Source organism: Atractosteus spatula, chromosome 7 (assembly GCF_055471065.1).
Source record: "Atractosteus spatula isolate fAtrSpa1 chromosome 7, fAtrSpa1.hap1, whole genome shotgun sequence".
In the NCBI taxonomy this organism is placed as follows: domain Eukaryota; kingdom Metazoa; phylum Chordata; class Actinopteri; order Semionotiformes; family Lepisosteidae; genus Atractosteus; species Atractosteus spatula.
The window spans coordinates 14,906,860-14,920,508 of NC_142712.1; the positions used below are offsets into that span (position 1 = coordinate 14,906,860).

General features: G+C 37.5%; 1 protein-coding gene across 1 annotated transcript; it reads left to right on the forward strand.

The window, feature by feature from the left end:
* The first annotated feature begins 8,785 nt into the window (after window positions 1-8,785).
* Window positions 8,786-9,763, forward strand: LOC148830609 (olfactory receptor 1500-like). The gene has a single exon (XM_088919956.1). It carries the CDS (start codon window positions 8,786-8,788, stop codon window positions 9,761-9,763), a length of 978 nt encoding a protein of 325 aa, XP_088776082.1.
* The last annotated feature ends 3,886 nt before the right edge of the window (window positions 9,764-13,649 follow it).

The following is a 13,649-nucleotide window of genomic DNA, read 5'->3' on the forward strand; positions in this document are numbered from 1 at the left end:
ATATCAGAGAGTCACCTTCTCTAAACTCCTTCAAATCCAGACTCAAAACCTTCTTCTTTAGAAGAGCCTTTACTTAACTGGTTCCTTTCTTCACCCCTCTGCTTTTCCTAGTACCACCATCCACGGTTTCCTCTGTATATTGTAATTGTGTTTTATCTCGTGTACATTTCTCATTTTTAGGACATGATTTTGACTTTCAGTTTTATGTGATTTTAATATTCATTTACACTCAAATTCCTATATGATGGGCAGAGAATTCTTCATATTTCAGACTGCTGAGGTGTACACACCATGTTGGTGTGGCACTCTGGATGTGGTTGTTATGTAACAACACTTGACCTTTCTGGTATCAGGCTGTATTATCCAATGTAATTTCATATCACTCTTTTGTTAAGCCCAGACATTATATCAACATTAGAAAGATACAATTCATTAATTATAATGGTCTTATTGGTAATACGTAAGAAATATGATATTTCTATGCTGGTTATATTTAATTTAAGCTATCTTCTAACTCAGGTACTGAGACATCAGTATTATTTTATTTACTATGCTAATTGGAGATATTTTTAAAACTCAGCTAAAGACTTCCTTTTATAACTAACTTTTAACTAATTATGGTCTTTTTATTTAACTTATATCAATAATACCTTTTCTAATTTCTAATTTAGTATGGAATTCTTTAGTAAGTAATTTCTTGCACAATACCTTGATTTTATCGATAAAATATGATTAAATGTCTAAATATTCTTTTTTGTTTCATATCCAAAATTAAAAATTTCAGTCACAATTCAAAATTCATTTTTTTAAATCTCCTGAGACCTGTTTGTGAAATTAATTGAAATTATGGTGTTATTAAAATTATTTGTTCACAGTTATTGGTTACAAATTGAAATAAAAAGTATCTGACATGCCTTTATTTTCATGAAGCAAGGCATGGGAAATATGAAACCTTTGTACAGATTTAAGAAACCTCATCTTTCTTCATCCATGAGTTACCGGAGTTCATTGTTATTTTTTTTTTGTTATTTTGCTAATTTAAGTCATATATTGCATAACTGACCAGATAACTTTACAGACAGCATGGAGGTCTTTAACTTCACCATTTCTGAGTTTTACATCATTGGTTTTCCTGGAGTGAAGCATCTGGATATTTTCTTATCCATGGTTTTCCTTATCTCATAAATTCTCACGCTGATTACTTTCACAATTCTTTATATCATCAAAAAGCAGCCAAAGACACACACCCCAATGTTCTTCATCATTTTCACCCTGGCTGTGTCCAACATCATATTTACCACATCTGTGACCCCAAAAATCATTTCAAGATACATGGTGAATAACAGAGCAATTCCGTTCCAAATGTGTTTGGTTCAAATGTATTTTGCACATGCTCTCGGGAGTGCAGATGCATTTATCTTAATGCTGATGGCGATAAATTGCTACCTTGCAGTCTGTTACCCACTGAGATACCCCTCGTTTATGACCAATACAAGGGCCATTCAGTGCTGCTGCACCATGGTTTTTTGGGAATGCTGGGGCCTATCACAGTATTCGTATATGCCCCCCGGGTACAATTCTGTGGTCCTAATGAAGTCCTTCATTTTTTTGTGAACATAAATGGGTTATAATGTTGACGTGTGCCGACACTTCTATTAACATCCACCCAGGAGTTGTGGTGGCAGCGGTTATAATGATCATCCCATTCTTGGTGATTACGCTGTTGTACCTGAGCATCATTATCACTGTCGTGCAGATTAAGACAGCCCATGGGCGTCAAAAGGCTTTTTACACTTGTAGCACGCAACTCCTAGTTATTTCCATCTTTTTTCTTCCCAGGTTATTTGTGTATTTTCCTTATGTGGCAGGCCTGTATTTGAACTTGAACTTGAACTTGAACTTTATTGCCATATGTAACTGGTACTGGTACAATGGAATTCTTACTTACAGAAAGTCTCTGGATTGTAAAACAAGTGTAAAAAACAAAACAAAGTGCAAACAGTGCATCAAGACAATATACAAACAAACAATAGACAATGTGCAAGTAAACATGTAGACAGTTTGAATGTAAACAATACAGACATGTAAACAATGACTGGAGATGTGCAATAGATAAGAAATCATAAAGAGGTAGATGGTGATGGTGTAGGTGTGGTCCGAGGGGGATGGCTAAATGTGTTTGCCAATCTCACTGCTTGTGGATAGAAGCTATTGAAGAATCTAGTGGTAAGTGTCCGTATGTTCTTACATCTCTTGCCTGAGGGCAGTGGGGTGAAGAGCTCATGCCCGGGGTGGTGACTGTCCTCTGTGATGGCGAGAATTCTACCACGGCAGCGGTCCTCATAGAGCTGTTTAATCTCGGTGAGACCGCAGCCGATGATCTTCTGGGCCATATTGACCATTCTCTGCTGTGCCTTTCTTTCTCGCGAAGAGGTGTTGCCATACCACACGGTGATCCCGTTGGTGAGGATGCTCTCGATGGTACAGCGGTAGAAGTTCACCAACACATGTATTGGCATCCCCCATCGCTTGAGGCACCTCAAGAAATAAAGGCGCTGCTGAGCCTTCTTCATGATAGAGTCAGTGTTCACAGTCCAGGTTAGATCTTTAGAGATGTGAATTCCCAAAAACCTAAAGCTGGTGACTGTTTCCACTTCCGTTCCATCAATACTGAGTTGGCTGTGAGTGTATGGCCTGTGTCTCCGAAAGTCCACTATTAGCTCTTTCGTTTTCTTTATGTTCAAGTCCAGGTTATTGCTATGACACCACCTAAGCAGCTGTACGACTTCATCCCTGTAAATGGACTCGTCATCATCACTGATCAGTCCTATTATAGTGGTGTCATCTGCAAACTTAATGATGCGGTTGTTGCTGTGTCTTGCTGTGCAGTCGTGAGTAAATAGGGAGTACAACCTTGGACTCAGACAGCAGCCTTGTGGGGTTCCAGTGCTCAGGGTGAGTGGTGTTGATGTTTTATTGCCTATTCGCACCACCTGTGGTCTCTCGATAAGAAAGTCCAGCAGCCAGTTGCAGACAGAGTTGCACAGACCTAATCCCCTGAGCTTTGTCACCAGTTGACTGGGTATGATGGAATTGAATGCTGAACTGTAGTCCACAAACAGCATTCTCACATACGAGTTCTTAGTGTCCAGGTGTTCCAAGGCTGTATGCAGAGCCAGGGAGACAACATCATCCACTGATCTGTTGTTCTGGTAGGCGAACTGCAAGGGGTCCAGGGACTCTGTGATGGAGGAGTTGATGTGTGACAACACCAGCTTCTCCAGGCATTTCATCACCACAGATGTTAATGCTACTGGGCGGTAATCATTCAGGCATGTCACTTTTGCCTTTTTGGGCGTTGGAACAATAGTGTTTTTTTTAAAGCAGGTGGGGACCATGGACTGTGACAGGGAGGAGTTAAAGATGTCTGTAAACACTGTGGTCAGCTGGGCTGCACATGTCCTCAGGATGCGAGGTGGTATCCCATCAGGCCCTGCAGCCTTACGGATTTTCACCCTGCTCAGAGTTTTCTGCACGTCCTGCTCTGAGAGTTTCAGAACAAACTCGCCCTGCACACTTGGGGTCTTCTCAGCATTGCCCGTGTTCAGAGCATCAAAGCGGGCATAGAAATGGTTCAGCTCGTCAGGCAGGGATGCGTTGTTCGTGTCAATCTCCTGGCTGCAGCCCTTGTAGCCTGTGATTGACTGTAATCCCTGCCACAGCCTCCGGGTGTCAGCGCACTGCGTTTCAGGCCGCACTCTGTAGCTCCGTTTGGCGCGTTTTATGGCTTCCTCTACCGTGATTTCTTGTACAGCTCTTTGTCCCCCGATTTGAGCGCGGTGGATCTATCTTTTATTTTGTTGCGAATGTCGTTGTTGAACCACAGTTTCTGATTGGGAAATGACCTGATTTTCATTTCTGGTACACAAATGTCGGTGCAGTATTTAATATAGCTGGTGACCGCGTCCCTATACTCATTTAAATCTTTCCAGGAGCTCTGAATGCGTCCCAGTCTGTACTATCAAAGCAGTCTATTAACTTGCTTTCTGCCTCCTCAGACCAACAACGCACTGACCTGTTCGCAATGGGGGAGGTCTTCAGCTTCTGTTTGTACTCAGGAAGCAACAGGAGAGTGATGTTGTCCGACTTACCGAAACTCGGTTTGGGAAGCGCTTTGTATGCTCCTTTTATTGTTGTGTAGCAGTGATCCAAAATATTGCCTCCTCTTGTCGGTACAGTGACATGCTGAATGTATTTTTGCAGTACTTTCCTCAGATTGCAGTGGATGAAGTCCCCAACTACAATTGAGACGGCTTCTGGGTGGGAGTTTTCGTGCTTGTTGATAATGTCGTGGAGTTCGCTATGTGCTGCTTCCACGCAGGCTTGAGGTTGAATGTAAACGGTTGTGATAATAGTGGTGGAAAACTCCCTTGGCAAATAAAAGGGTCGACATTTTATGGTCAGGTGTTCTAGATTTGGCGAGCAGGATTTAGAGATTACCTTCACGTCGGTGCACCACTTGCTGTTGACCAGGAAGCAAACGCCTCCTCCTTTGTGTTTGCCGGTTGCTTGGTGGTTTCTGTCCATGCGGTAAACGGTGAACCCCTTTGGCTGGATGGCGGTGTCCTGAACGCATGCATTCAGCCAGGTTTCAGTGAAGGCATAAACACAGCATTCCCTCAGGTCCCTTTCCACGTTGATCCGACAATGTAGCTCATCTATCTTATTGTCCAGTGACTGAACATTAGCTAACAAAATAGCGGTGGTCTGTGCGGACACCTTCGTAGTCGCGCTAGTATGCCGCCTCGTCTCCCCCGGCGTCTGCCCACCTGTTGTTGTTGTTCGCCGCATCTTTGTCCGATCCAGCAGGTGGGGTCCGGTATGTGAAAAAAGTTGTTTGATGACACTAAGGAGTCTGTCCTCAGGTTTAAAAGCATTTGTCTATCATAAGTAATGACAGACATTGAGCGTCCATCACAAAACAAGAGTATTAACGTATAAATAAACATTAAAACAGTCACACAACGAGAGAGCTTTCTGTAAACCGTCACCATCTTTCCGGTGACGGAAATTTAAATCATGAAATAAGAATCTCTCTTGGCATTTTGTACAGTCTACTCCCACCCGTAGTAAATCCAATCATTTATAGCTTACGGACAAAGGAAATAAAGGAGGCTATCATAAAGATGTTCAAGAAGAAAGACATAAAACTCCAAAATGAAGAACTACAAAGTGTGCACAGGGAATGAGTCAAAACAAAATGCTGTGAAACATGACTGGCCAGCGCTATGAATTCAATGATTTTAAACTTTAACAACAGCAGCAATCCTATAACAATGGTGAAGACCCAAAATTCAATGCAGTTGATGAGTTTTAGGAGCACAAATTTACATAAGAAGATATAGAATTCTGCATATGACAAGGATAAGAAATAGAATATTTTTCATGCCTCTAAGAAGAAACATTAATATATACCTACTCATAAAGTAGACTGTAACTTAGCTGTCTGGATTCTAAACTGTTTTACAATGATTCCATTATTTTGTAAAAATTTACATTCTGGAACACTATTTTAATTGTGTAATGAATCACTGTAAATGTGGGCCTGCCATTTTAGAGGGTTTTAGTCACTTTTTCTTCTTTGAAGAACCACATGCATCATAGAACATGACCTTGTGACCTCTAGCACAGATGCAAACACTTTAACTATACAGCTGTGTAAAAAAAACATACTGGACAGTACATGCATGTAGGAGTTTTGTGAATTTACTGGGAGAATTTTTAACTGTAGCAGTAATCACTAGGTAATTCATTATGGCTACTAGAAAATCAATCGATCAACGACGTACACACAAGGCTTCAATACACGAGATGCATTTCTTAATACATAAATTGTGCATATAAAACATACTGTATAACAGTCTGCCTGGATGCAGATGGCAGATCTTACTGTGAGGGTTATCAAAGTGCAAGGTATATAATCATGAAGAGATGCAAAACACAAAGAGATACAACAAAGAATATGCTTCAGTATACCGTTCGGCTATACTTTCATTGATCATTCTCATTAATATAAATTCTACATTAGCTACTCAAAAGTAAATAAGTTACTTATATGAATTGAATTGATATCAACTTGTGTTGAGGTAACAATTGAATTCTCGAGATGCAATGTAGAACCTTGGGTTTACTTATCCAGATATGGATTAATATTTCCCGGCACAGACACCAAAGACCAGCTAGCAGCTGCATCCAATCGAGCGGCGTTCAATAGGCGTCATCCTGGTGTCCTCTTGCTCCAGGCCAACCAGTCAGGGAGCAGCTCGGAGTCGGACGAATTAGGAGGAAAGATTTCTGCTGAGGCGACACGCCTGACAGTGTATCTCTCGAGGACCTACTAGTAGTCCGGCTGACTAGTAGAAAGTCTCTATGCACAGAGGGTGACCGCGGGTCAGAGCAACTCACCCTTAAGGGGGAAGAAACTTGGTTTGCTTCCGGTGTAGCGCTGCTGAATAAAAACTTATTCAGGTTGTCAACAAGAGTCTAAACGTATACTCCGGTGATCAAGCAAAGCATCCACGTTGGCGTTGGCTAGCGATTTATGTACGGGCATTTTCCAGGCCGACACTTTGCTGAAACAAGGTTCTAGTCCCTATACAGACTATCGTCCATCACGTGATTGTGTCTGAGGGTGTGAGAATTGGCTGGAGAAGCAAAGTTTCTGAGCTGTGCAGTGTCTTTTAAACCAGAACCAAGAGAGGTGATGATTGTTCGAAAGTTTAGAGGCCATTTCAGACCCACGTAGGGTTACCACGCCCTGCAGGTTCCTGATTGGTTGGTCAAGGTGAGAGATGAGTAACAATGACCTCTGACATCTAGGACCGCAATCCAGCTGTTCCCAAAAATCTCACAGACAGATAGGCGCCAGGAATGGCCATTGAACGTGATAGCCAATCATGGCTGGGCGCATCCCCATTTGGGAGCTGCTCCTTATCTGAGAGAAAACACCTTAAATCAAAACTGCATGAATAGCTTGAGAAAGAGAGATGGGGCCTCATTTAGGAAAGCACAGCAACACTTAATTCTGACTTATTAATCAGCATTGCTGCTACATGCACAAGAAAGGAAAACAAGCGTCAACAAAAATACTGATCTGTATCCGTAACAAGAGGGTCTGTTATGTCCAGTTTTCTGTTTTTCTTTCTTTTATTGGTTTTTCAAACAGTGTACTCTGAGATCCTCATTCAACCCACCCTAAGGTCTTCACATTTCTCAGTGAAAAACTATGTTTCAGTGGGAAAATAAGCAACTTTTAGTTCAATTAAGAACTCTGGAGGTGTCAGAATTAAATTTACAAAAAATCTTTTATTCTTCTTGATATAAACAAAGATAATTTTACAGGTTACTTCTCATGATTTGTAAAGGTACTGTAGGAAGAATACTATGTCCAACTAAGTTACGAATTTTGATACATTTTTGTTTACCAGGAAGCCTCATCATCACCATCTTATTCATTATAAACTCTCTTCCTCATCTTTGCTGTACTTATAACTCTTTTCAGCCATAACTCTGTGTTTTTATTGCTACCCCATTATTCACACTCTGTCCCTTTAGCATCATAGGAATTAGCCATGCAGAGTGAATTCCATTCATATTTACTACACTATGTGTTCTTTGCAGTGTATACTTGAATAACACCTGATCAACTGATTCACTTGATAAAGAATTCTCAGCAGTATTTCTGTTCAAGTCATTCACTGACAATAATAAATCATTTAATCCCAAGCTTTTCCAAAGGAACACAGCAACAGCAGCAGAGAAAGTAAATACATTTTCTAGTGGTGTGTTTGTTTGTCAACAGAGGTCATACGTAGTTACACTATGTTTATCAGGGGAACCTTTCATGCATAGAGGGAATGAAACTGCATTTATATAAAGGTTTGCATACTGATTTAATTAAAATTACTGATGGTGTTATCAAGGTAAGAGAATTTCATCTTAAAGAATAAAGAGATATATTGTAGTACTGTCACATGTTTATGATTCTCTTGCAGTAAACATTTTCCTAATATGGATTTTTACTTTTCAATAATAACATAACTCAATACCATTTTTATTCTGCTTATCTTAAAATTGCAAAACCTGCACAATGAACTAATGCACGCTTTTGTTATATCTAAAAAAGTATCTGCCATACATTGTAACCACTATGGTGCTTAAGATTTTTGTTTTTTCATGAACTGAGATTTAAATTGGTAATGAACAAACAGTATTCGGAAATCAGATTTAGCCTTTGTGAATAATTTTACTGTAGGTCAAAGTAACCATTGTCACTGAAGTAAAAAAATAGTACAGTACCTTTAGCATCAAGTTATGCCATCTAGATCTAGATCCACTTATGATCTACCTAAGAAGAAAACGAAAATTGTATAAAAAGATCTTATTGCAAAAAAAGCATCACAATCACTATTTTAGGTAGACCACTATGATCTAGAATGAATGTTATAGGGGTCTTGAGGTGTTGACTTATATTATTTTTTTTAAAGTCAGTGAGACAGATGAGGTGTTGTCTTTCTGAAAATTCTGAAGACTTTTGCATTTTTAAAGATTTTTTAACTCCACTGGTGTGGATGTGTTTACAAGTAAATACGACTAATTCAATAAACCAAATAATCAATAAACCATTAATGCTGTATGTGTTAAATGTTAACTAAGTCGCTGTATGTTTATGCTAGATCAATTCGTGTTTCAGATTTCTTTCTCACTCCGAGGACATCGGTTCACCATGTCAGACACAAACCAGTCCTCCATAAAGGAGTTCATCATTGTTGGTTTCCCAGGACTTCAGCCTCAATATCATTCACTTGTGGCTCTGCTTTTCTTTCTTGTCTATGTGACCATTTTGATCGGCAATATCCTGACAACTGCTTTGCTTTTCTTAGAAAGAAGTCTCCAGAAACCCATGTATTATATCATTTTAAACCTTGCTTTGTCAGACATATGCTTCAGCACGGTCACTTTGCCCAAGATCATTGTCAGGTACTGGTTTCAATTGAAGAGTATTTCATTTGTGGGTTGCTTTGTCCAGAAGCAGTTAGTACATTATTTTGGAACACTGAATTCATTCATTATGATGCTAATGGCTTTGGATCGCTATGTGGCAATATGTTTCCCTCTCAGGTACCACATGCTGATCACCAACAGGACAATCTTGATCCTTAGTGGCATGCTATGGCTGATATCCTGGATCTTCCCCACTGTTACTACAATTCACCAGTTAGCACTGTATTACTGTGGGCCCAACACAATTAATCAGTGTTACTGTGAATCTAATTCTATAACAAAATTAGCATGTGATGACCCCACGTCCAGCATGATGGTATCCTTTGCTTTATCTATGTTTGTTTTGCTGGTCCCACTGTCTTTCACCATATTTTCTTACAGTCAGATCATTATCTCAGTCCTGAGGATTGCAAACTCCCAAAGTCGCTATAAAACCTTTTCTACCTGTAGTGCACAGTTGGGTATCATTGCTCTGTATTATGTTCCTCGCTGTTTTGTGTATGTAACAAACACACTGCGCATTATAATCCGTATTGATTTCCATATCCTTCTAGTCCTGTTATACAGCCTGCTTCCTCCTGTGTTGAATCCACTCATATATGTCATCAGGACTAAAGAGATCAAACAGTGCTTCATCAAAAGGTTCAGGGGTATGAAAGTTAACTTTCAGAAAGCTAAAGTCTCTTCTGTTAACAACTAAAAAACAAGAGTAAAAACCAATTTAAATTTAATGTCAATTTGTCAATAAATTTCAACATATTAACGTCTTAAATACTACAAATTTAAAATTTTAAAGTCAAAAAAATTATTTGCGTACGGTGTGCTTGCTCTAAAGAGCTCTTATGCATTGCTGAAACGGGATTACGTTATGTGGTCTTTAGAATTTCAATGCAACTGATCTCTTAATTGGGAGTCAAAATTATTTACTCCCTGAACCTTTCTTTCAGAAATAATCATCCCTGGTCCTGGAGAACAATACTACTTAATTTTGGGCAGCTATAAAACATTAGTATAACTATTAATCATATATACTGTTATTTACCTGTCAGGATCCTGTAGTGATTTAAAATGATTCTATCATTTTGTAAAAATTTGCATTCTGGAGTGCCATTTTAAATGTATTATGAATCATTGTAAAAATGAGTCTGTCATTTTTCAGAGGCTATAGTTACTTTTTCCTCCCTAATGGATGCATGCATCATAGAACATGACCTTGTGGTCTCTAGAACAAATGGAATTGCTCTAATTATACAGCTGTGTAGAAAAATATGCATGAACAATAAAGAAAATAAGTGACTTTAACAATATTGATCTGTATTCATAACAAAAGGGACTTTAATGAAGAGTTTACAGCCTTCTTTCTCTAATGTTAGTTCAGCCACTACTTGAAATCCCAAACGCCACATGTTATCACATCTTTCACTGAAAACACAAACAGTATTACGAGTTGAAATTGTCTTTCAAGGAAAACAAATAACTGGCTATTAGTTCAATTAAAAACACTAAGGGGTTCAGGATTTAAATTGCATAAATCTGTTATTGTTCTTGACATGAACAAAGATAATATTAATTATGTTACTTCTCATGACACAATAAACCAGTAATACTCACGGGCTCACAGGTCACAAGTGACTGCAGTTGACTTATGCTTTTATGTTCTAGCCCTTTCAGGTTTCATGCATTTCAACCTAACAGGTAACAAATACATTTAATCAAACTGTTAAAATATGGAATATACAGTATTCTTGAAACTTCCTTGGACTTCATGGTTGAATCTTTGCCTGAAATTCACTACCTAACTGAAAGGCCTTACAGAGACATATTTATTCTGAAATAATGTGAACTGTTATTGCATGCAGAGACCATTCAAATAATTTTATGACTTGTCAAAGCTATTTTGTGTACCTGAACTAAAGTGTGTCATAGAAAAGGGGGTGCATATTTCAGCATATTCTCCTTTTTGATTTTTATTTGTTGTTTTTGGTGACATTTAACTTCTTTCACCAATAAAGGGTTTGAGTTTCAGAATCAAGTTTTGCTTAAAATAATTCTCTTTAAGAAATGCATACATCATTAGCATTTCATAAAAATGGGATATAAATTGAAGGAATGATTACTTTTGCATCGCACTATATATTAACACACACTTGAAGTCAGACTATATAGATACAGAATACAGAATTTATATTTCTATATACTCTAACTTTAAATTAGACTTTAAAGTTTAAAATTAGATACACGTATTATAAATAATACTTAATTTAAATTACTAACCACTAGGGTATTGGTACATTTAATAGACTGCTAACACATTACAAGTTATAAACAATTTTAAAATGAAATCTCCACCCCTAATATAAAGTGTTATATATATAGTACTCGAGCTTCACCAAATATAAGTATAATTTTGATACTGTATACAGTATATGCACAGTTGGGTATAACTAGTTTCAAATGACTTAAAGTGATCTATATTTATTACTTAATAATTATATATGAAATCTAAATTATTTCTAAAGTACATTTTTGTACTTTAGTAATATAAGTAATATAATCATATTTTCATTAAATTTATAAATTTATATTGAAAATTATAAATTCTGCATGAAGTCAAAATCAGAAAGATTTTCAGCAGTTCAGTTAACCACAGGATTAAACCATATTAAAACTTATATTTTAAAAGGGGTTAGAAGTCTTTCCCTTGAATATAAAAGGAACACAACATAGACATTGCTGTAAGTTTTCATAGATTAGCAAGAACATAGTCATGAAAGTTACAGGAGAGGAAGATAACACCTCTTTAGTTTTTGTTTTAATACTGGGAAGATGAGGGTGGAACAGAGGTACAGTATAGCTTACAGCTTTTGGCTTCTGAGGTCTGAGTTCCATTCTGTACTGGGGTGCCCTCTTGTGGAATGTGCATGTTCTCCTCATGTTCTTGTGGGTATCTTTTAGATGGCTCAGTATACAGTACCTCCATCCTCCAAACATATGCTGACCGGGTCAATAAGGGTCTCAGAATTGTTCCTGTGTGCCCGTGTGCATGTCTCGCAATGGGACAGATTTAGTAAATCCTTGGGCCCTGTGCTTCCAGAATGGGCTCCAAATAACTGCAACCCTTATCAGAAGTAAATGGCCATCTGATAGAAGAATAACGAATTGGAAGACAGGCACCTATTCTTAATGCTTATCTTTCCATTTTTTCACCCATTCTTATTTCTTATTTAGCTATGTTATTTGAAAGTCGAAGACAAGGGCTTCTGCTGTGCTCCTCTGTCAATGAAGATGAAACACTAGGACACACTTTTTCTTTGCAGATAAATTCATAACTGCCCGGACATTATTTGTGAGGATATTGGTTTTTCTTTCAGGAAGCCTAATCTTCATATTGATACATTATAAAATCACCCTCTCACATGTAAAGTCATTCTTTTTAAACATTACTTCATAGCCTTTAATTCTTTATTCACACACTATCCTTTGGCATTGCAGCAGATATTTAATGTGAGTTTCATTCATATCTACCACACTGTGTTCTTTGCAGTTTACCTTTAAAACAAACTGTTCATCTGATTCACTTGATAAAATATTCTCAACAATATCACTGTTCAAGTCATTCAGTGACAATAATCAGTTATTCCCAACAAGCATTTCCAAAGAAACACAGCAACAGCAACACAAAAAGCAAATAAAGTCTCTAGTGGCATGTTTGCCAACACAGGTCAAATGTAATCACAGGTTATGTTTATCAAGAGATCCTTTTAATTGTGGGTGGAATTAAGCTGATTTATATAAAGGTTTGTACATTTATTAAACAGGAATTGTTGATGGTAGTATTCCTCTTTGGTGTTATCAAGGTAAGATAATTTTATTTTATTTTACAGAGCCATAATAATGTATAATCTGCTACTGTAATATGTTTATAAATCTCTTTCAATAAACATGTTTATAATAACAAGTTTAGATTTAGCTTTCAAAACTTAAATAATGTAATGTTTTATTTAATCACTGTTAACATGCAAGGCTGAAAACTAAATAATAACCTCAAAATACACACTTTGGTTATACAGTATATGAAAATATTTGCAGTATATTGTAAGCACTGTGGTAGTTAAAATTGTTATGTTTTGTTCTGCACTGAGAATTAAATTGATATTGAATAAACACTATTTGGAAATTTGATTTAGCCTTTATGAGTCATTCTGTTTCAAATTAACCATTGACACTAAGGTAAAATAATACAGTAGGTACAGTAACTTCAGCAACATTATAAGCATTCTATGACAAAAAAAAACATTGCAGAAAGAGATATGAATGCTTTTGTCAGATGTCATCTAGAATTGATGTTATCTGGGAAATTGAGATGTTGAGACAAATGAGGTGTTGTCTTTCTGTGGATTCTAAAGACTTTTAGATTTTTCAGGGTTGTGAAACAGGGAGTTTACTGAGTTTACAAGTAAATACCACTAATTATATCAATAAACCATTAATGCTGTATGTGTTAATGTTAACTAAGTCGCTGTATGTTTATGCTAGATCAATTTGTGTTTCAGATTTCTTTCTCACTCCGAGGACATCGGTTCACC